Below are 23,688 nucleotides of genomic sequence, written 5' to 3'. Positions count from 1 at the left end.
TTAACACGAACACCATTTGTACGTATTCTATAAGTATTTTTATGAACACTGAAACCGAGTAAGTTTGCATATTGATTGTAAATTACGAAAGCCTCCTCAGTGGTCTTGAACTGCATAGAATAGAATGTTTCTTTGTCTTCTTCAAAAACTCTACTAGCCTCACATCCGTCACTGTCTCTATCATTGTTCTCATGAATTTCAACATTTTCACCCTTCCCCATAGATGTCACATCTATAAAATCACTATCCTCATACGTAAAACTATCAAAACATGCATTGCAAAGCCAATCTTCTTCGTCGTCAGAGATGTGATTCACCATCGGATCGCTACATAAAACAAGTGCACTTTTAACACATATTCACTCGTTTTCATACTATACTAAGTAATCACAGTGGTAATAGAAAAAAAAATATAAATGCTTGAACAGTAGAATGGTTAGAACCAAACAACTATGGTGCTCAAATCATATACCACTTTGAAAAAATTCAATGTCAAGTTCATTTGACATTGGATAAATTCAATGTCAACTTTATTTCACATTCGAGAAAAGCTCAGCATGATACACCTATTTAACTACTGCACATCACTTTTTAAATCAACAAAAGAGCAAATGTGTGTGATTTACAGTTCAAATTGTCCAAATCACACACCATCCAATTGAGAAAGTTTACCTAGACATGAAAAAGAGGGGCCAAAAGAGAAATCAACTAACCTTATACTTAGAATTGTGGAAGATCAAAGTACACTATGAGAGTAAATAAATGGAAGTAAGAGTTCTCCAGTTGAATGGATTTTAGTGAGAGGAAAAATTTAGTTTCGCGCCATAACCCATAATGTGGTTATGTTGTTGTTGTTGACTTGTTTTGTGAGATGACTCTATTACTTGTTGACTTGTTTTGTTACTTTGTTAATAATGATGACTTTCAATTAAGCCCATAACTTTTCTTCTTAGATCATAATTGAATAATTGAATTATGGTACTCGCTATGGGCACCTTCCATTTTCTGTTGGGTAGACCCAAAAAAAAAATTATTACTAGTTTGCCATTGACCTGTGAACAATGGATCTCATCACAACAGTCGGAATGTACGCCAAATGGAATGCAATCCATATGGTTCCAAAATTGATGCGCAGATGGCGTAGAGCTCGACACTTAATTGCAGATAGTTGGGATACTGCATTACCAGCAAGACAAGTGCAATTTACAGCATTGAACATTCCCAGTCTAGTATTCTCATGTTCCTCTTCTCTGACAGCGATGCTGCGAGTGGTAGTGTCACCTTTTGTCTTCTTAGTTCCTGCCATCACAACGTAAAAAGTGTTTAAACTAAATCGGTTGACCGATCGAACAAATGTTACCTGCTAGCTACCGTTCCCGGCAGACAGCGCCAAAAGATGTAGGGGAATTTCTAAGTATCCTACGATCCTCCTCTATGTCGTGTGATGAAGAACTTTAGGGATGGAAGAGAAAAATGAGATGAGTTGATTGAATAATTAGGGTTGAACCACTATGTGGCTGCCTACGTATCTTCTTATCTACTTAGATGAATCACTATTTTGCGTAGTTCCTAAGAGCGAACTCCTCTTGTTTATATAGGAGAAGTCTTAGGAGTCCTAGGGTTTAGGCTAACCTCACTGCTTGTGAGTTTCCTCCCCTCCTTGGACTCTGCTTTCCTATTAGTCCTATTAGGAATCCTCCCTTCTTGGAAGTCTGAGCCTGGACCATATCTTATCAAAGATATGTTTCCTTTCAGATCATAATAACCCATTATGTACGGAAAGATTAGGCCTAAAAGGTAACCTCTTAGAGATATGTCATCCTGATTCCTTCCTTATCATCAAGGACCGTCCTCCTCAGTTCTCTTATGTTCAAGAACTGTCTATATCAGTTCCTAACGACTTGTCTAACTGTTATCTCCAAATGTGGCTTGTCACGTGACTAACACATGTTTATGAAACACTTGTGAGAAACATTAGATTACTTATTCCCAGAACTAATCCGATGGTCCTTGTCTCATTCTGGGTATTTATAGTTCCAGGTCATTCCTTGTCCACGTGTCCTTTATCTATTGACGGGAAATTCCCCTTACAAATAGCATCACTAATCCGTAATTAAGAACTAGAAAAAATAGCCAAAGTGGGTAACGTACTTTTCCGAAAAATTCAATTTGGGTAACATACTTTTTTTCTCGTCAATTTGGGTAACGTACTTATTAAATTCGTCATTCCAGGTAATTTGCCTACGTGGCAGTTATTTTTTAACGGAATTAAACAGAAATAGATATATTACACATGTAAAAATGATTTCCACGTAGACTGATTTAAACGGCAACTTAACAGATTACTTGAAATGATGAATTTAATAAATACGTTACCCAAATTGACGAGAAAAAAGTACGTTACCCAAATTGAATTTTTCGGGAAAGTATGTTACCTATTTTGGCTATTTTTTCTTTTTTTCTAAGACCCCAACCTGTTATACCTTCCAAAGCTGCTCCACTTTCATTACGACTTTGTTCTTATGAAAAAGGATTTAGAAAAACTTTTGATCATTCTAAATTGCCTGATAACACTCCTCGATGTTATTTTGATTATATGATTAATGGTTTTAATATGACTGAAGATCTTTTTCCCAAAATCAAACTAGAAGTTCCAGACTTCTGTAATTATCCACTTTTGCAAGATGTGTTTGATCACCACTGCTTATTGTACACAGATATGACATCTTGCGTTTCTCGTGATCAAGACAAATCCACCAACAAGTTTCTGAACTCAAAAAAATTAACAGGTGGTAGTTTCTCCCAGGCTCCAATTCTTTCCAAAGAAAAACATGTCGATACTGGCCTTCATCAAAAGAAAAGAAAAGAACCTTGTACCACTGAAGCGCCACCAACTACGAAGGTATCTAAGACTGCAAAAACTACCACCACTTCTGCACCTATCTCTGTGCCTTCGAAATCATCAGCTATTACAATCATTATTCAACCCACTACTCCATCCATTGCTCATGGTTCTTCTTCTTCATCTGAAGTTTTTGTGGCTGATTTTATCCTTCGTAACAAGAAAAGGGTTCTGAAATCTTCTTCTCTATTTTCTGATCCTCCAACACCTGGACTCGGAGAAGCTCTTGTTATGAACACAATTCTTCCTCGAGATCGATCTGCGATGGATGAAATTTCCACGACTGAAAGATTTCACATTTTGTGCTCTTCCCTCGAAAAAGTAAGTATATACCTTTGGCCTTACTCTTATATCGGTTTACCCATTATTTATAATGTATTTATCTGATGTATTCTTGATTTCAGGCTAAAGTTGCTGCTGTCAGTCAGTTTGAGAATGAGATGGCTTCTTTCTGCCATTTCAGGGAAGAAAATGACAAATTGAAGAAAGACAACGAACAATTTCAAAATTCTCTTGAAGAAGAAAAGAAAAACCATGCTCTCACCACCACCAAACTAAATGCTTCCGAAATTGCTCGTCAAGCTGTGAATGCCAATCTGAAGACATTTATTAACGAGAATACCTTATTGACAGAGAAATTGAGCAGCTCTTATGCCGATATGAAAACGAAACTCAAACAAGCAAAAACCAATTTTAAGAAAGAAAAAGTAGAACTCGTGGCCGAAATAAGAAAGGCCGATCTCGAGCTGGTTGAAGCTAATGAAAATATGAAATATTGTGTTTCCACTATGAAGAGTTTCAAAAAATATCTTCCTGCCGATGTTATCACTTAGTATAACCTTGAGTCTGATGACAAGAGTGATATGCCGTCCGAAGCTGCTGCCCTCGATGTTGAGAAAAAGGTTGGCGTATCTAATACCACTGTAGCTGAGGCTATCGAGACTGAGACAACCAGTAATGAAGATTGTGCGGAAAAAACTAACCCCAGCAAGACTGTGGCTATTCCACCTCTTGATCTTGACGCATTTCGTCTTGATCCCTTTGCCCTAGAGGGAATCGATATGCTTGCTGGTGTCAACTTAAATCTCGAGGCTAGACGCAACGTTCACAGTCAACCCAAAAACTCCACCACGAGCTGAAATTTGCTCCAATTTGTAATTTTGATACAATGAGTTGTCTATTTTGCCTTATTTTCTTAAACTGCTTCGACATATGAAATAGATCTCTTTCTCTCCTTTTGGTTTGTTTATATTTACAATATATCTATTAGTAAGTTTTGACACTTAAACATATCTAAAAAGAAAATTTGAATTTTTGATACCACTCCACTGAAAAGTAGCATCAATTGATACTTAATAATATTTTGAAAAGAAAATTCAACTTTCGATACCACTCTAAATAAAAACAGTATCAATTGATACTTAATAATATTTTGAAAAGAAAATTCGACTTTTGATACCACTCCAAATAAAAGCAGTATCAATTGATACTTAGTAATATTTTGAAAAGAAAATTCGACTTTCGATACCACTATAAATAAAAGCAGTATCAATTGATACTTAATAATATTTTGAATCGAAAATTCGACTTTCGATACCACTCCAAATAAAAGCAGTATAAATTGATACTTAGTAATATTTTGAAAAGAAAATTCGACTTTCAATACCACTCCAATTAAAAGCAGTATCAATTGATACTTAGTAATATTTTGATTCGAAAATTCGACTTTCAATAACACTCCAAATAATAACAGTATCAATTGATACTTAGTAATATTTTGAAAAGAAAATTCAACTTTTGATACCACTTCAATTAAAAGCAGTATCAATTAATACTTAGTAATATTTTGAAAAGAAAATTCGACTTTCGATACCACTCCAAATAAAAGCAGTATCAATTGATACTTAATAATATTTTGAATCGAAAATTTGACTTTCGATACCACTCCAAATAATAGCAGTATCAATTGATACTTAGTAATATTTTGAAAAGAAAATTTGATTTTCGATACCACTCCAATTAAAAACAGTATCAATTGATACTTAGTAATATTTTGAATTGAAAATTCGACTTTTGATACCACTCCAAATAATAGCAGTATCAATTGATAGTTAGTAATATTTTGGAAAGAAAATTTGACTTTCGATACCACTCCAATTAAAAGCAGTATCAATTGATATTTAGTAATATTTTGAAAAGAAAATTTAACTTTCGATACCACTCCAATTAAAAGCAGTATCAATTAATACTTAGTAATATTTTGAAAATAAAATTTGACTTTCGATACCACTCCAAATAAAAGCAGTATCAATTGATACTTAATAATATTTTGAATCAAAAATTTGACTTTCGATACTACTCCAAATAATAGCAGTATCAATTGATACTTAGTAATATTTTGAAAAGAAAATTCGACTTTCGATACCATTCCAATTAAAAGCAGTTTTAATTGATACTTAGTAATATTTTGAATTGAAAATTCGATTTTTTATACCACTCCAAATAATAGCACTATCAATTGATACTTAGTAATATTTTGAAAAGAAAATTTGACTTTCGATACCACTCCAATTATAAGCAGTATCAATTGATACTTAGTAATATTTTGAAAAGAAAATTTGACTTTTGATACCACTCTAATTAAAAGCAGTATCAATTGACACTTAGCAATATTTTGAAAAGAAAATTCGACTTTCGATACCACTCCAATTAAAAGCAGTATCAATTGATATCATATCTTCGAGATTGATATATATGTATAGATACTGTTGTCTTTGATCCATAATTTTTGACCTGGTATCGAGATGAAGATCTATAGATTACCAGGATTTTTTATTTGACCTGGTACCGATACCAGGATTCGAACTCGTAACCTTGCCTGAACACAAATTTGGTAATGGACCTTATAACATTTACTTAATATAAAAATTCACATTTAACAATAATAAATAAATTAAGCCAACTGGCTCAAAACCCAACCATGTAGTAAATTATCATTTAAATCTTAAACTGTCGCACACACAGATAACCAAGAATTGCTTTTTCATTAATTTTCCTCGTTTTCTTAGTAATCACCATTAAATTTCCTCATTTTCTTACTAATCACCATTAAGTTTCCCCGTTTTTACACTTTCTTACTTCTATAGAAAACCCATCCTTAAACTATATGAGAGTAACCTGCGTTTTATAAACAAAATTTCTTAAAACAATGTCTCTTCTCACATACTTCTTCCTCTCTTAAGTTATTTTCATGGCTATCCCCAAATGGTCTTACTGGTCAGATTGCCCTACTAGTGAATATTCAGACAAAGAAGCAGATAAAGAAGAAAATGAAGAAGAAGAAGAAAAAGAAAAAGAAGACGAAGAAGAAGAAGAAAAAGAAGAAGATGATGAATGGCTTCGAGACACGTACTATTACGAAAAAAATAATGACGAGGCAGATGAAGATGAAAATTATGATGAAGATGAAGATGAAGATGTAGATGATGAGGATGAAGATTGATTTTCTCATTACGTTCTTTTATTTTCCTAATGTTCTGTTTACTTTTGAAAAATTGAATAATAATAAAAACAGCTTTGTTTTTACATGAAATATTATCATATTACTTTTTCTTCACTGCAATAACCAAAAAAACTAAAATTCTAATGGTATTCTATTTACAAATATTATCAAATGGCAACTTGTAATAATTTTGGAAACAAAATACAATTCCGACACTATTCCCTTCCAAGATAGTGTCCCTTGTGCTACATACCTTTAGTGTTTTCCCCTTTGTTCTTTGACCTGGTATCGAGCCTACGTCACCACCAATGCCAGGATTTTCATTGAGCTTATTTGATTGCAGCTCAAAATGATTCTTGACCTGATCTTGGTATCATCACGCTTTTGACCTGATATCGCTATTTTCGCCCATACCAGGATTTTCTTCACGATCTTGACCTCATATTGACATTTCTTGCCAATACCAAGATTTTTTTACTCGAACTCGACATTGCTGTCAAGAATTGGATTTTTTTACCCGAACTCGACATTGCTGCCAAGAACTGGATTTTTTTAGCCGAACTCGACATCGCTACCAGGAACTAGATTTTTTTACCTGAACTTGACATTGCTGCCAAGAACTGGATTTTTTTACCCGAACTCAACATTGCTACCAAGAACTGGATTTTTTAACTTGGTATCGAGATGAGGATCTACAAATCACCAGGGTTTTCGTTTGACCTGGTATATAGATGAGGATCTACAGATCACCAGGATTTTAGTTTGACCTGGTATCAAGATGAAGATCTACAGATCACTAGGGTTTTTGTTTGACCTGGTATCGAGATGAGGATCAATAGATCACCAGGGTTTTTTGTTTGACCTGTTATCAACATATAATTCTAGAGATACGAGGATCTGGGATACTTGTATAGATATTGCTTTTGGAAATAACAATATGTTTATTGAATGTATAACTTCGAAAAAATACATCATGATACTTAGAATATTCTTTATTGATAAATTGCTTTCAAATTGCTTATATTTTGAGTCTTTGGTAATATTACACCTTCAGCCATTTTTAAGTAGTAAACTCCATTGATTCCCACTTTGTGAATGATATAAGGCTCATCTAGGCTTGGTGCTAGTTTGCCAACCCCTTTCTCTTTAGTTGCTTGAGTAACCATTTTCAAGACCAAATCCCCTTCTTGAAAATGTCTTTCTCTCACTTTCTTGCTGAAAGCTTTTCTGAGCTGCCGATGGTATGTGTCGAGCCTTAGTCTTGCTTGATCTCTTGTTTCCTTGAGATTGAGGACTTCTGCTGCCATTACTTCATTATTTTGGCCATTCGTTAAGACTTTGGTTCTGGATGTCGATACCACCATTTCTGATGGGGTTACTTCTTCCATTCCATAAGCTAATGTAAAATGAGATTCACCTGTGGCAGTTCGAGGTGTCGTTCTATAAGCCCATAGAACGCTATTTAATTCATCCACCCAGAGACCTTTCTTGTCTTCTAGCTTTTTCTTGATATTATCCATAATTGTTTTATTTGTTGCTTTTGCTTGCCCCTACACCATAACAGGCTATTTGCAACTGCAAAAAACCGTTGTAAGTAATTTTCGCAATGCTTTTTAAGCGTTGCAAATAGGGCGTGGGTAAAGTGTTGGAAATTTTTGCAACGGTTAAAAAGCGTTGCAAACAAAATTTTCCAACGGTTATTAACCGTTGCAGAGTGACAATTACTAACGGTTAAAAAATGTTGCAAACCAAATTTTTCAACGATTATTAACCGTTGCAGAGTGACTATTACTAACGATTAAAAAGCATTGCGTAGTTTGATTTGTAACGATTATTGATGATGCTTTAATATTTATTTTTTGCTTTACAACGGTTTACAACCGTTACTAATGTGTTGATATAGTAAAAAAAATTATTTTAATTTTTTTCATGCCCTAAACCTGCACCTCCTGGTTTCATATAGAAGCAAATAAAATTACCAATACTTTTTCACACCATTTGACAAGTAAAATAAACACAAGCAAACGCATGAAAAAAATAGTATATACATTGAATCATATATATATAACTTCAAAAGAGTTTTGAGGGTTACAAATTCAGATTTACTAAGAGTTACAAATTTCTATACGATTTTCCTAGCAATTCCGAATCTTCAAAATGCAATAACAAGCATTAGTGACGATGACTTCACTCAATATAAATCCTAGTGCCGCTCCACAAAGCCCATCTAATTCCAAAAAAATCACAAAACAAATAATGAACTCAGAAAAACAATCATACTAATTAAATTCATGCAATTAATACTTTTTCACACCATTTGACAAGTAAAATAAACACAAGCAAACGCATGAAAAAAATATTATATACATTGAATCATATATATATAACTTCAAAAGAGTTTTGAGGGTTACAAATTCAGATTTACTAAGAGTTACAAATTTCTATACGATTTTCCAAGCAATTCCGAATCTTCAAAATGCAATAACAAGCATTAGTGACGATGACTTCACTCAATATAAATCCTAGTGCCGCTCCACAAAGCCCATCTAATTCCAAAAAAATCACAAAACAAATAATGAACTCAGAAAAACAATCATACTAATTAAATTCATGCAATTAATTACTTGACCACCCCCAAAGATAGACCATTTGTTGTCTACTCCCATATCTCGATGACATAAACAATGATTACATAAAATCGGTGCATAAAAAGAAAACCTTATAGTAACTTGATGAGTTGAAAATTGAGAAAATAGAGAGTGGGGTTTAAGTTTTTACCTTAACGAGGAGCTTGAAGTGAGCATGACTCATCAGATTGGGAAGCAATTCTTTTGGCCTTCTTGTTTTTCCTTTCATAAAATCGATACCGTACACAATACACCGAACGACAACAAAATGATTTATATATCAAGCTAAGAAAGAACTTGCACGAGTGATAGGTCTTACATGTAAAGGGTCCTGTACCCATGACTCAAAAATAGATTTCCTAAAGTCCACATAAATATATTATGAATTAGCTCACTTATGCAAATCTCATCAGATATACAAATGAACTTGATTCAATAGCAATTAACATACAAGACCTTTATCGATAGAAAAAGAAAAACTAATGAGTAAATAGGAGATTACCAATCAAAGGATCATTTCCCTTAGAAAAGTCTTTCATGCCCTCCTAATATAAGAATTCCCATACAACTTCTCCGTAGACGTTCCTATATATGATTCCTATCTCTTGAGAATTGCACTAAATAAAATGTGGGATTCAGTGGTGCAAATTCCCTCATGCAATCAAACACACCCTAGTTCTCAAGCCACTTTATAAACAAATCAGGAGAGAAGGACACAAAAGCAAATAGATTCCTATATCAACGACTTATTGTATATTTAGAACATACCACTTTTTACCTTCAAACATAACTTCTCATAAGTCATATCTAGCCAAAAGAAAGACTTAACCATTGAATATCACCAAATAACCAACGGTGATTAGTATTTGAAGGAATAATTAGTGTTGATGCAAATGATGAATAAACTTTTCTATAAATCACCATATTTATATTATATTTTGATACATGACTTTAAACTACCGATGTGGGACTATTTATCTCAACACGCCCCCTCATGTGTGGGGGGACTTGACCCTAAAACATGGACTTTTATTCTAATGTGTGACATGGAGCATTTAGCAAACATAGCCTGCTTTCATACCATACAAACTTTGGAGCAGCCAACTGAAAATCGATTGAAAATGAGTGGAAAGGCCCCAGGATTTATACCAATTGTTTATCTCACAACAGTTTGAAATGGAAGTTCTAAAATTCTTGTCATATACAGCAAAACAAGACGAAACTTCCAATATTTCTTGAAGTATTCAAATGTATCAGGGCATAACTTACATAAGCAAAGCAAATAGACTCGTACTAAGAGAAATTTAACAAAGTAATTATAATAATGAAAAAAAAAGGGTGAGAAAGAGAGACCTTGAACTAGCGGTCCGTTGTTCCGCAATAACTTTCCTCCGACTTCGACGCCAAAAAGTGTTGGCAATATTGGGTTCACTATGTGATAAACTGCTTCAGTGAAAAGAGATTAAGTTACAGTCTTGTAAAATTAACTTTAGCATTCACAACAACGGATAAATGCACTAAGATGGAAACATAGTCCAGAAAGACTGTGAACAGAATGTCAGGGGTAATTCAAAATTATTTCTGATTAGATGTGCAACCATTACGAGTAACCCTACCTTAGATTTCGGTCCAAAGAAGTTGTGGGCCGCAACATTACGTTACGTAATGAAGGACCTGCTACATTTGAAGATGCTTCTAGTCTCTGTTGGTGCAAGGGTTGAATTGCCTCATCGTGTTCAAGACTGCAATAAAATGGACACATTTTGGCCAGAAGATACAAAGATAAAAAGCATAAGCATCTCAGAACAAAGAGTAGATATAAATCGGGGCGGGGGGTGGGGAAGGGCAGTTATTTTTATTTTGCAAGTTAGATTTTATTATCTGAAGTTGTTTGCCTAGTGAAAGGAGATGGAGTCCTTCTATAGGCAGGGTTTCTTGTGCTATTACTGAAGAAGGTTTCTGACCATTCTCTTTCTATTTTGGGTTATGAACTGCTGATTAAACTCATATTCTGATAGAAGAAAAGGCCAGGGAGTATAATATTCGTACCACTCGGCGTCTGCTCTATCTGCATATCCATAAAGGGGACTGTTCGGTTCAAGTGGAGAATCACAGGAGTCATTCTCAGCAGAGTCACTTTCCCTTGCAGCAGCAATATGAGACATGAAGATTGCCCTGGTTGAACAGAGTATTAGCTGGCCAGGGAACCGCATAAGATCAACAAGTAGTTCGACAGACTTCAGTTCAACTATCACAGACATGTGCTTGTACGAATCTGCGCGCTCAATAACTCCATCACTAGGCAGACCCTAACAATATAAATAAACATGATAAGAGCTAACAGATTAGCTAGGACGAAAGAAATTAATCAAAATAGGAGCATTTGTATCATGGTTTGATGACTAAATCTCACAAGATAGTGAAAGAGGTAAAAGAGGCTTTGTTCATTTGGCTAGTGCGTGTGCAAGCTTTTGGAGAGTGGGCTTTACGAACTTTATGTGTAATTGTGATAAACTTGTAATTTAAGGGACATGTCTTATCATGGTCTAGTAACATCTTGTTACACACGATCATCATTTGCAACTTCTATCAAGTTGCAACTTGATTTCCGAAGGAGTTCAATTGAACTTTACCAAGAAAAAAAAAAAAAAAAAAAACTACAACCAGAGTGGACTGGAGGCAAATACAACACGATCACTTAAATAGAACAAAAACAAGTTCACATGTAACTTAGGGGGGTGAGAAGGCCAAGACACCTGTCAAATGGTTTCCTTCCTGTTAGAAGCTCCAAAAGCAACACACCGAAGGCATAGATATCACTCTCCAGTTGATCTACTCCGGGTTGGCTGTTTTCTGGAGCAGTGTAGCCCATGCAACTAATAGCCAGCTCAGAAGCCTGTGGTGCAAACATATGCTAATCACTGAGATGGGCAAGCTTATATACCGCCTTTTATTTTGTATACAACTTGATTAGGATATGATTTCTGTTCAAATTGCTTACCTTAAGCTTAACACTATTGCTTGTGAGAGACCTCAAAACAGCTAGCCCACAGTCGCAGAGATGAGGCATAAACTCACTATCAAGTAAGATATTAGCAGCCTTTAAATTGCAGTGGGCCACATGTGGCAAGTAGTTGGAATGCAAATATCTGTATAGCACAAATTTTCCATTAAATAAAAAATAAAAAATAAAAAAAAATAAAAAACAGCATTAGCATTACTTACTGCAACCCTCGGGGGCTATGGAAAGGGCAATCCTTATGCATGCAATCCAGGTAAGACGATCATGTACATTGAAATGTAGTGCATCTTCAAGTGACCAATTCCTGATGTACTCATACACAAGAAGATGTTGCCCATGTTCCACACAGTATCCGACAAGTGTTACAATATTGGGATGTCTCAGGTGTGCAACATTAGAAATCACATCCAAGAATTGTGATTAAAATTAGACTTGTGATTAAAAGAAATCACATTACACTTGTGACAAAATTTAGACGATTAATACCCAACAGATATTTCAGAAGTTAGATTACTTTACTTCACCTTAGCATATTATACGAAAGCTTACCAGTAGCACACCATTTACAAAGAATACTAACAAAGAAAAATTGATTTAATCTGCCGTAACATTAGGTTATACTACCACCTTAGGCAGGCACCGCCGTCAAACCCTCAGTCGACATATCTTTATCTAAACAACCACATATAATTCATCACTGTTTCACCACTGAACATAAGAAAACTTCAAGCAACAGCAGCTATCAATACTCAGTCGACGTCAAATTGTGTACCGATGAAAAACTTGAGGAGTCCGTAAATTTAGATTTACCATGCTATTGTGATAGTAGTGGCAAGTACATCGACCATTGTGAGGATGACAATGGCGATATTGCTACTCTAGATATGGTGGCCTCTTGTGATGGCATAATTTGTTTACACTTTCGTTTAAGCAAGGAGATTTCATTATGGAACCCCGCAACAAACCTATTTACACAAAAACCTAGCATGCTTCATATAACTCTTGGCGATATAACCTAATTGTAGTTTTCAAGTAACATAAGTTAAAGTGGAGACATGAGTCTACTAGACCATCTTTGGGATGACACTGTTGCCGGTCCACAACCGGAACATGGCCTTGGCAAGCTTTGAAAATTCCCCACTTTTAGCTCACGACAAAATTCCACCAAGGAATTGGAAGTGGGGAATGAAAAATCGTACGGTGAGGAATTAAAGGAGGAAGCAATGAAAGTTACACGAAGGATCATGATTATAAAACCAGCTCAAGGAAATGGATCACCACCTATTTCACCAACTGGGTCTAGTACTCCTCCGGTCTCTCCCTTCTCTGGTAAGCTTTTGTGTAATAATTATTAGAGATGGAAATATCGTACTAGAGCTCAGTTGTCAGTTACTCATTTTCATAAATTTAGAAAGAACTAAAAATGATTAGTATGGGTATATTTGTCTTTTTGCTGTTATTTATTTGTTAGGATAATGTTAGTTGGAAGGTGGCATAGCTTGTTATAAGAAAATGGCAAAAGTATGATTTTAGTATGGTAGTGGACTTAATAATGCATGTTTGTAACTAAAATGCGTTGATGGAATGATGGCTGATGTTAGGTAGTATATGATTTTCAATGTTGTATTTTTTTGGGATGAGTATATATTACTTAAATAAAGTTTGGAACCAAGTTTGCCGAACCAAGTTTGCCATCCAGCGTACACTTAAGGTCACTCGTAGGCCGTAGTTAAAGAATCCGTTTGGTTTTTATGAACAATAGTTGTAGACTTTGGACTCCCATTAGCTGATGAGCACCTAATATCTAGAATTCTTAAAACAAGAACATAACCTTATAACCATAATAAGACTAAACAAACAAGAACATAAGATATCATATTTTGAAAATATACAAATTTAATATACACGATTGTTTCAACGCATTAATACTAGGAGCAGGAGCATATACAACTCATAATTGATCATATAAGGGTGCAATAATAGAAATTATGAAAAAAAAATGGGGGTGCAAATCCTTATTATAGTTTTGACATTTTCTAGCTAATTACTTATACTGAAGTAGAGTTTCTATCAAATCTCTGGGGGTTCATGTATTCTAGATCAGTCTGCAATCATGTGATGATCTACTAAGTTAATCTACTAGCAAGTAGCAACTACATATGAGGATGTGGAGACTGACCATCCCTGAGTTAGTTGTTATCTAAAGAGAAGTTAAAGATCCAACATCTCACAACTGTGTTTTTGTGCGTGTATCAGCCAAGCTGGTTGGTTAATTAACCAGATACAGTCATACAAATAAGAGGCAAACTATTTCTTCAAGAAGCAAGTATTAAAATTACCTGGAATGAGTAGATCAGCTAGTATTCAGTCAAGTTCTGTAATGATGTATGCTCCTGCTTTTTAACACTGTAAAAGTAAGAGACAATATTTAGATACAGATATACAACTGAAACTTCCTAACAAATAAAGCTAAGCTAACTAGCAGTGAAGGCAGTATAGATACATACATAATCAGCAGAGCGAAGGAGAAATGAAGTTCTAGGCTTATTAAACGAACGTGTAAAATTCTTTCCTATCAGTCAAACACGTCCTTAGTTCTTTTCACTTACAACATTCTTTTCACTTGCAACATTCTTTTCAATAGCCTGTCTCACAAATCACAATAAATTTTAATAAATTAGATCCATTTTCCACAAATTAAGTGTACAGGTCTTACATTCCAACTACCTAATGTAATATTGTAATGTTCCTTTTGTTGTACACCTAAGTACATATGAAAAGCAAATCCATGGTTTTAGTCGGTCAAATGTGCAAATTGCAATGCATTTAGTAGGTAAATTACGAGTTGCAGAGTTAGAACCCGTTTTATAGAAACACCAACCAACAGTTATAAAATCATACTGACTACTAATATCCACGTGCCCAATTCCCATTAGCCTTAAGTTTCTCCTTGGGGCCTAAGCAATTTCCTTGTATCCCACGCATTCCATACCTCTATAAAACTAGCCCAAAAAAATCACAGCATCTCACAACTCTCCTCGATTGATTTCACCAAAACAAGAAAACGAGATCTCCCCTCAAATTCATCAACACAGAAAACCAAAACATGGCTGCTCCTTCGTTTCAACTCATAGGCCCACCAAAACTCCATGAAAACAACCCTTCATCATCGTGTTCTTCCAACATGGACGACACTTTCATGGAAGATTTCAACGAACCAAACCCACCCAGGGGCTTAACTGAAAACCTATCACCAACTTTCATGTCTACAGGCAATCCATGCCTGGATTTCTTTTTCCACATTGTCCCTGACACCCCACCTCAAAATCTTGTAGAATGGTTATCGTTAGCATGGAAACACAGCAAGTTAACTACTCTAAAACTAATCTGTCATCTTCGAGGTGTTCGTGGGGTTAGAAAATCTGATAAAGAAGGGTTCTACACTGCGCCATTATGGTTACATAAGCATCACCCGAAAACTCTTGCATGCAACGTGGAGTCTATAGGGATTTTGGGTATTTTAAAGATTTGCCTGAGATTCTTGAAATAACGCATTTTCAAAATTTAATATAGAAGACATCATTGTTTTCACTCATGTCGATTGATGGTTCCCTTCTATTTCTGTTTTAGAATTCCACAAAACTAAGCAAGTCAAACCCCTTATTTCAACTGACTTGAAATTTTATGAGGTTCACAAGCATGGTGTGGAGTTTATTTTCACCAAACACCAGGGCTTAATTTACCTTGCACTTAAGTTAGCAATGGAATACCCAAAACACAAATCGACAGTGTTGATATGCTAGAATCTGGTAAAAATTAGACCGACAGTGTCTGGCAACCCATCACACATGAGAAGATCTATTCAAAGGTAGAGCAAATAGCTGTAACTATAAACTTACTCTTAAAACAGAATCTTTAAATGATGATCATTTCAGTAAAAAAAAGAGAGGAGACAACAGATGAACATCATCGTACTTAAGAGATTATTTGATAAATTCTAAACACAAACCATTAATTAGTCAATAATTTATTAATCTTTCAAAGTCTATTTCCGTTTGTATGAGCATGCATTGATGAAGAATTTCTCTACTTCACAATTACAAAAGACACTTGGCCTCCTCAAGATAGACGCGTCTTGAGGTTACTCTGTGTTCGTGATTTGAACTTTCAGATTTTCAGCAGTAGATAGTTGAACCAATTCCAATGTGAGCAAACAAGTGTGGTGGTTGTTGGAGTTATCCCTCACATGAGAGAAACCGGAGCCGAGAGAAACAAGAATTAATTCGCATCGCACAAGTCGGAGCCAGCGCCGCCGAGAGTTCGATAACATAGAGGCGACCAGCTTCGGCTTCAGGTCTTCTTGGCTGACTTCATTTCGAGTGAGCCCGCGGCTCATGCATATAATTTTGTGGGCCTTGCTACAAGATACCTTGAAATTTGGTTTTGGAGATAAAACCAAAAATCAAGGTTTTGGAAAACCTAACCGGACAAGTCGGAAGGATTGGAATCGGACTAAAACAAAGAGAGAGAACCTTTCTGAGGAGATACAACCCGAAGAAAGAGATAAGAGTGATCTAGTAAGGTGAGAGACTGTAAGGAGAGATTGTAATCTTCCTTCCTACTTTATTAAGAACTGGCTCTTGTGGAAGTAGGCATCATTGGCCGAACCACGGTAAATCTTTGTGTTGTGGTTTGCTTTTACTGCTTTACATTATTATCTATTGTTAATAGTTGTTTAGCGAGTTGGGCATGTTAGTATAGGTAGTTTGTGATATTTGAGATTTATCTGGAGTTGAAGTGTGTTCATACAAGTTATCTGTGTAGTGGGGGAACCGATTGATATTGGTGTAATCCCCAACAAGTGGTATCAGAGCCAGGTTAGAATAGCCTAGGGTGTTATCCGAATCTTGGTCAGAAGGTGTTTGACGAAATTCCTGAGAGAAGATTTGAGGTTAAATAACTTGTAGAGATGGACCATTCCGTGAACACTTTCGTATGATGAGTCCCGAATAGGAAGAACTACACCATCCGGAAGGCCAAGATGGAAGACTTGCTATCTTGCAAGGACTTGGCACTTCCCATTGAGAATGAGGGAGTAAAACCGTAAAAGAAAAGAGCGATGCCGAAAGTGGAAAAAGCAAAAAGCGATTGGATACATTAGGCGGTGGATTGACGGCCGGTGTCTTTCACCATGTGGCCTAAGAGACTACGCCCGATCGTGGAAGAAACTTCGAAGACTGTATGAGAGGAAGTCGGGTGGAAACAAAGTGCTAGTCGTTAAGAAGTTTGCGGAACCACGAAGTACCAAGAAGGTTCTTCAATGTCCGAGCATCTTAATGAAGTGAGAATATCATCAATCGGATGCATTTGATGAAGATCAATTTGGGAGGCGAAGTTGAGGCTTTGTTTCTATTAGGCTCTCTTCCGAAAGTTGGGAGACATTAGCGGTTTCTCTACATGGAGCAGCCAAGGATGGAATTGTTACCATGGAGATGGCTACCACGTCTTTGTTGAATGAGGAGACTAGAAGGAGTGCAAGAAGCGGCTCTTCTTCACTCGAGAGATCCTTTTCCGAGAAACGGGGAGAGGTCAAAACAGAAAACCATCTCGTTCTAGAGGTGATGATGAATAAATCTAGGGGTGAAGCTAGAACTCCTAAAGGCGGAGAGGCAATGTTACTATTGTGCCACCAAAGGCCACTTCGGATATGAGTCGCGAACAATCGAAGAGGGATGAGAAGAATAACCGCGGTACATGAAGACATGGTGCGAGGAACGAAAACAGTGAGGCAGATACTACCGCACTAGTCAATGACCCTAATGGGAATTGTGTCGAGATGTGGTGTGTCTTTGTCTTAGTACCTCATGTCGATCTGAGTGGGTGATAGATACTGAGCATCATATCACGCCACACCGCGATTGGGGATTCTTCACTACCTACGGTATGGTGAATATGGTGAAGTGAGGATGGGTAACGATGGAGTCTCAAGATTATAGGCATTGGAGATGTTCATGTAGAAACCAATGTCGGCTACACCTTGACACTCAAGGATGTAAGACATGTCCCACGACATACGGTTAAGCCTAATTTAAATTTGGGAAATTAGATGCGATGGCTTTGTAAACTCGTTTGGTAGCGGGTATGGAAACCGAGCAGAGGTTCCATTGTAGCAGAGGAGGAAAAACTTGCTCTCTTTACAAAACACAGGCTAGTTTGTGTAAAGCGAAGCGAATCGCGCGAAAAGAAGAAGCTTCATCCGAATCGGCGTGGCACAAGAGATCGTGGTCACATGGGCATAAAAGGGATGGAAGTTCTTGCTAAGCAAAAGGCCATGCCGGACATTAGAGGTACACATTTAAATACATGTACTCATTGTTTGGTAGGAAAGCAACACGGGGTGTCTTTCCAAAGATTCCCGTCTCCACGAAAAGGACACATCGCCTTGAAGCTAGTGCACACGGACTTATGTGGTCCTATGAGAGTGAAGTCCCACCGGGGAGCTTTCGCAGACTTTGACATTCATTGATGATCGTCAAGAAAGATATGGGCCTATAGTCCGAAGACCAAGGATGAAGTACTTGGCGTGTTTGAGAAATTCCTGACATGGTGGAAAGAGAGACTGGGAAGTTGTTGAAGTGTATTCGCCGGATAATGGGGGTGAGTACATTGGGCCATTTGAAGAGTATTGCGAGTCATGGGATTCGTCATGAGCGCACCGTTCCCCAAGACACCGCAACGAATGGAATAGCGAGAGAGAGAATGAACCGTACCATTGTAGAGAGGATGAGATGCATGCTATCTCACTCTAAGCTACCTAGAAGCTCTTGGGTAGAAGCAATGCGCGTCTGTACCGTGCATGTGATCAACCTGTCGCAAACAAAGCCTCGAATAGTGATTATCCGAGAGAGTATGGTCGGGCGAGAGATGTTGATTATGGATACTTGGGGTATTTGGGTGCGAGGGCATTTGTGCATATTCCGAAGGATGAGAGATCCAAGCTTGATGACAAAGCCAAGCAGTGCATTTTTCTGGGTTATGAAGATGAAAAGTTTGGTTACAAACTCTATGATCCGATCAACAAGAAGGTAATCCGAAGTCGAGATGTTGTGTTCTTAGAAGACCAAACCATAGCAGACTTTGAGGAGGGTGAGAAGCTACAGGCTTTCACCAATGATCTTGTTGATTGAGAACCGAAGTTCCTACCGTGGAACGTCGCGAAGGCATTGAGAATCTGAGAGAACCATGAGTTTGAAGCTCATGATGAGAATCCTATTGCTTCATGATGGGATAGAACCTATTGGTATAGAAGATGCGGATGAGATGCATGAACCCACCACCGAGCAAGCGAAGTGCATCCTCCACGAGGCACCGGCCAGATGGGGCAAGGAGGTCCGACAGAGAGAGACTAGCTTCAACCGGGTATCCACCACATAATGCGTGCGTGCTACTATCGGATGGTGGAGAACCTATGTACTATCAAGAGGCACTTGAAGGTACGCACAAAGAAAAATGGTTGAAGGCCATGCATGGCGAGATAGATTCTTTGCATAAGAATCACACTTATGAAGTTAGTTGAGAAAACCCGGGGGAGAAAGTTTCTCAAGAATAAGTGGATATACAAAGTCAAGCATGAGGGAGAACAATCTCACCCAAGGCACAAAGCTTCGCCTTGTTGTGAAGGGATTCGGTCAAAGGAAAGGAATTGACTTTGATGAGATTTTCTCTCTGTAGTGAAGATGACTTCTATCCGGGTGGTATTGGGTATGGCCGCAAAGTATGATGAACCTAGAGGTTGAGCGACTAGATGTCAAGACGGCTTTTCTTCATGGAGACCTTGAAGAAGATGTCTACATGGACCGACGAGGAGGGTTTGAGGTCAAAGGCAAGGAGCACCTAGTATGCAAAGCCGATAAAGAGCTTGTATGGGTTGAAGCAAGCACAGAGGCGATGGTACATAAAGTTTGACTCCTTTATGGTGAAGCAAGGATACAAGAAGTCCGCTTCCAGATCATTGTCGCGTTTGTTGAGATTTCCGGATGGAGATTTTCATTGTCTTTATTCTTTGTATGTGGATGATATGTTGATAGTTGGCCCAAACATCAACAAGATATCAAGTTTGAAGAAAGACTTGAGTAAGTCCTTTGAGATGAAGGATTTGGGTCAAGCAAAGCAGATACTTGGGATGCGGATCACTTTCGTGTGAGAAAGAGTGGGAAGTTGTGGCTTTCAAGAAAGCTACATTGAGAAAGGTGTTGAAGAGATTCAACATGGATCAAAGCGAAGCTAGTCGGTTAATCCGCTTGGCGGTTCCGCATGACCAAAGAGATGTGTCCTAAGGGTGAGCATGAAGCGAGTCGGATGGAAAAGATTCCTTATGCATCCATGATGGGCGGTTTGATGTATGCCATGGTGTGTACTAGACCGGATATTGCTTTTCGCCCGTTGGGGTGGTAAGCGATTTTGTCAAATCCGGTAAAGAACATTGGGAAGGTGTTAAGTGGATATTGAGATATCTCAAAGGCACTTCCAAATCATGTTTGTGCTTTGGTGGAAGTAAGCCCTTACTTGAAGGCTACACCGATGGACATGGCGGTGATGTTGATTTCGATGAAGTCCACCTCCGGTTATCCGGGTTACTTTGCGCGGGGAGCGGTTTCTTGGCAATCTAAGTTGCAAAAGTGTGTTGCCCTCTCCACCACTGTGAGAAGCCCGGTATATTGCAGCCATCGAAGTGTTGCAAAGAGTTGCTATGGATGAAGAGGTTCTTCGACGAACTAGGGCTAAAGCGAAACAATTTGTAGTTCTATGTGACCCGACGGTCGGGCGCCATCCACTTGAGCAAGAATCCGAAGTTTTCATTCTAGATCCAAGCACATACACGCGCGTTATCATTGGATTAGAGAGTACTTTCGAGGACAAGCATTTGTGTATCGAGAAGATCCATACCGACAAGAACGGGTCGGATATGATGACCAAAGTCTTACCGAAAGGTAAGTTTGATGTTTGTTGTCTTTATTGCGGAATGGCAAAAGACACTCCTCTGATTGATTTGGCAATTGCATGGAGGTATCCCCCCTCACCGCTCGGGGGAGATTGTTGGAGTTATCCCTCACATGAGGAGAGCTGGGGATGGAGAGAAACAAGTTTAATTCGCATCGCGACAAGTCGAGGAGCGCCAGAGGCGCTTCGGATGAAAGCGGCGCCAGAGTTCGAGTTCGATAACATAGAGGCGACCAGCTCAAAGTGGCCAGCGCCAGCGCAACTTCCAGTCTTATTGCGACTTCAAGGCTTCGAGAGCCAGCGCCAGCGCTTTCGAGCATAATTTTTGTGGGCCTTGCTACAAGATTACCGCGAAATTTGGTTTTGGAGATAAAACCAAAAACAAGGTTTTGGAAAAACCTAACCGGACAAGTCGGAAGGATTGGAATCCGGACTAAAACAAAGAGAGAACCTTTACTGAGATACAACCCTCGTAAAGAGATAAGAGTGATCTAGTAAGGTGAGAGACGTAAGGAGAGATTGTAATCTTCCTTCCTACTTTATTAAGAACGGCTCTTGTGGAAGTAGGCATCATTGGCGAACCACGGTAAATCTTTGTGTTGTGGTTTTGCTTTTTTCGCTTTTACATTATTATCATTGTTGTTAATAGTTGTAAATGCGAGTTGGGCATGTTAGTATAGGTAGTTTGTGATATTTGAGATTTATCTGGAGTTGAAGTGTGTTCATACAAGTTATCTGTGTAGTGGGGGAACCGATTGATATTGGTGTAATCCCCAACAGTGGTTTGGTGTAGTTTATGTTCAGTGACGTCCATGAGTACTTGGTTATCTTCTCATACTTTCACTTTTCATATGTATAATTTATGATATACATAAACCACAAACTTATGATATAATTCTAAACATAAAATTATATTAATTGGTTTCAAATTCAGATAAATCATAAATCTAATAGAAAAGAAATCCCATTTCATAAAAAAAAAAAAAAAAAAAAAAAAAAAAAAATCATTTCACAGAACCAACCTTGGAAATCCATTCAATAGCCTCCATTCTCAAACCCAAATCTAAATCCCCACCTTTCAACCTTGTTAAATAATCATGTCTAGGCATATGTTCAGATTTTTTCTCAACCATTAACCCAACACACTCATCACTATGCAAAGAAAACAAAAAAAGGCTACTGTTTTGATTAAAGTTTTGTGAATGCCAAATATTTTCTTCATAGTTTATTGCTCCAGCAACTATGAAGAAAATCCCACTCAAACTTTCTTTCATCTTTCCTCATCCTCCTCCATTCAAATTTCCCACCATTTCTCCTTCACTCAATTCACCCCCAAGACTCCTCAACATAAACATATACACTCTTCTCAGCTCCTCGGTCAGATTTCGCCACGTCTGCAACTTCAACGACTCAGGTACTTCCTTCTTTACTTCTCTCACTAATTTACTTGGAAAAATGAATGATATTGTGATTAATTTTTACTTTTTACTAGACTTGGTATCACAGTTGGAACTTGGAAAGAGTGATGGGAAAAAGAAACCTGGAAAGGGCGTGACTGGGATATTCTGGATTATACTAGTTAACCTTGGAATATTTGTCGCTGATCATTGGTTTCATGTACTGTAAGCTATGTTTCTTTTATTAAGACATCTCATGCAGTAAAGTCAATGCTAATATCCATTTTTACTTTTTTTGTCTATCAACCTGATAGATACTTCATTCTTTTTCAGCTTCGGGAGATGAAGGCACTTTACTTGTACCACAATTTCCCTACTTGGTACCAATTTGTGACTGCAACTTTCTGTCATTTTAATTGGTGAGGACGCTTTACTTTTGAAGGATGTATGCTACCACATTTGTATTAGAACTCGCTCAAGAGTGTAGTAATGTACTCAATGCATGTTTCGATCTCTCTTTTTTTTCTTTTTTTTTGCTTTCCAATTGTTGTCATTTGTTAAAGTAACTTTTCCTTAATTAAATATTTGAGTTTTGAATTTACTTAGTTGCTTCCTGATTTTCACCCTCTAACTAGACATGTTCATTAAAAGTAACCAAGAAATTATGATATAATTCTAAACACAAACCACAAACAAAAACTCTCCTTAAAAAATTCAAAATTTCCAACAATTCTCACACACGCATAGATAAAAACAAAAGTCCAGACCCAAATTCACAATTAAAAAAAAAAATCATACCTTTCAAATAAAATTTTACAATAATGTACGTACCTCGTGCTTTTCTCTGGATTCCAACTAAAACCAATGAACAACAACTAGTAAATTCCCAATAATCAACAAAACCCGATCTTGTTTCTGAAGGAATCAAGACAGAATATATACTGGATTGGTATGTAAACAGGATTGGATCGAGATGATAATTAGATCGAGATGATAATATTAAACTGGATTGGATTGAGACGATGATTTTGAGGAAAAAGAATTTCAATTTTAGGGCTCTTGAAATGCGGCGGTGAGAGAGAGTGAGAGGAGAGAAAGAAAGTTATGTTTTATATTTCGACCAAAATAATAGAGCGCGATTTTTTTTGTTTTCCTCTTTCGCGAAATTTTCAAGTTTTTAATTTGTAACACTTCTCCAACGATTTTTAAGCGTTGGCAATTAAATCTGGAAAATTCAC

The 23,688-nt window shown here is 37.2% G+C and overlaps 3 protein-coding genes across 11 annotated transcripts; 1 reads left to right on the top strand and 2 right to left on the bottom strand.

Annotated features, from left to right (window-relative positions):
* Positions 1 to 7,396: 7,396 nt before the first annotated feature.
* LOC147516797 (uncharacterized) lies at positions 7,397 to 7,924 on the bottom strand. The gene has a single exon (XM_086593378.1). The coding sequence runs from the start codon at positions 7,922 to 7,924 to the stop codon at positions 7,397 to 7,399; it is 528 nt and encodes a 175-aa protein (XP_086449504.1).
* Positions 7,925 to 8,752: 828 nt separating this feature from the next.
* Positions 8,753 to 23,521, bottom strand: LOC147516795 (uncharacterized). Of its 9 annotated transcripts, XM_086589249.1 has the most exons (11): positions 23,282 to 23,521; positions 14,561 to 14,698; positions 14,393 to 14,459; positions 12,257 to 12,357; positions 12,033 to 12,180; positions 11,788 to 11,927; positions 11,081 to 11,340; positions 10,648 to 10,773; positions 10,385 to 10,474; positions 9,183 to 9,390; positions 8,753 to 8,950 (listed from the first exon to the last, which is right to left on the bottom strand). In XM_086589249.1, exons 7-10 carry the CDS (start codon positions 11,290 to 11,292, stop codon positions 9,312 to 9,314), a joined length of 507 nt encoding a protein of 168 aa, XP_086445375.1. In that variant the 5' UTR covers positions 11,293 to 11,340; positions 11,788 to 11,927; positions 12,033 to 12,180; positions 12,257 to 12,357; positions 14,393 to 14,459; positions 14,561 to 14,698; positions 23,282 to 23,521; the 3' UTR covers positions 8,753 to 8,950; positions 9,183 to 9,311. The 9 variants fall into 9 exon arrangements, with proteins under 9 accessions (XP_086445375.1, XP_086445374.1, XP_086445376.1 ...); XM_086589248.1 differs by lacking the exon at positions 14,561 to 14,698 and having other exon boundaries at positions 23,282 to 23,422; XM_086589250.1 differs by lacking the exons at positions 14,561 to 14,698; positions 23,282 to 23,521 and adding an exon at positions 22,076 to 22,213.
* On the top strand, positions 22,296 to 22,965 carry LOC147516796 (rhomboid-like protein 11, chloroplastic). Its single transcript, XM_086589255.1, has 3 exons — positions 22,296 to 22,467; positions 22,546 to 22,670; positions 22,784 to 22,965. Exons 1-3 carry the CDS (start codon positions 22,296 to 22,298, stop codon positions 22,871 to 22,873), a joined length of 387 nt encoding a protein of 128 aa, XP_086445381.1. The 3' UTR covers positions 22,874 to 22,965.
* Positions 23,522 to 23,688: the final 167 nt, after the last annotated feature.

Source organism: Coptis chinensis, chromosome 2, assembly GCF_015680905.1.
Source record: "Coptis chinensis isolate HL-2020 chromosome 2, ASM1568090v1, whole genome shotgun sequence".
Classification (NCBI taxonomy): Eukaryota; Viridiplantae; Streptophyta; class Magnoliopsida; order Ranunculales; family Ranunculaceae; genus Coptis; species Coptis chinensis.
This window is presented reverse-complemented; position numbering and strand designations above follow the sequence as displayed.

Bases quoted from the DNA above. Each gene is read 5' to 3' on its own strand.
- LOC147516797 (XM_086593378.1), bottom strand. From the start codon at position 7,924: ATGGATAATATCAAGAAAAAGCTAGAAGACAAGAAAGGTCTCTGGGTG.
- LOC147516795 (XM_086589246.1), bottom strand. From the start codon at position 11,292: ATGTCTGTGATAGTTGAACTGAAGTCTGTCGAACTACTTGTTGATCTT. The intron at 10,478-10,647 runs GTAGGGTTACTC...TTTTCACTGAAG, and splicing joins TCTTTGGACCGAAATCTAAG to CAGTTTATCACATAGTGAAC. The intron at 9,391-10,384 runs GTCTCTCTTTCT...TGTGGACTTTAG, and splicing joins CAACGGACCGCTAGTTCAAG to GAAATCTATTTTTGAGTCAT.
- LOC147516796 (XM_086589255.1), top strand. From the start codon at position 22,296: ATGAAGAAAATCCCACTCAAACTTTCTTTCATCTTTCCTCATCCTCCT. The intron at 22,468-22,545 runs GTACTTCCTTCT...ACTTTTTACTAG, and splicing joins CTGCAACTTCAACGACTCAG to ACTTGGTATCACAGTTGGAA. The intron at 22,671-22,783 runs GTACTGTAAGCT...ATTCTTTTTCAG, and splicing joins TCGCTGATCATTGGTTTCAT to CTTCGGGAGATGAAGGCACT.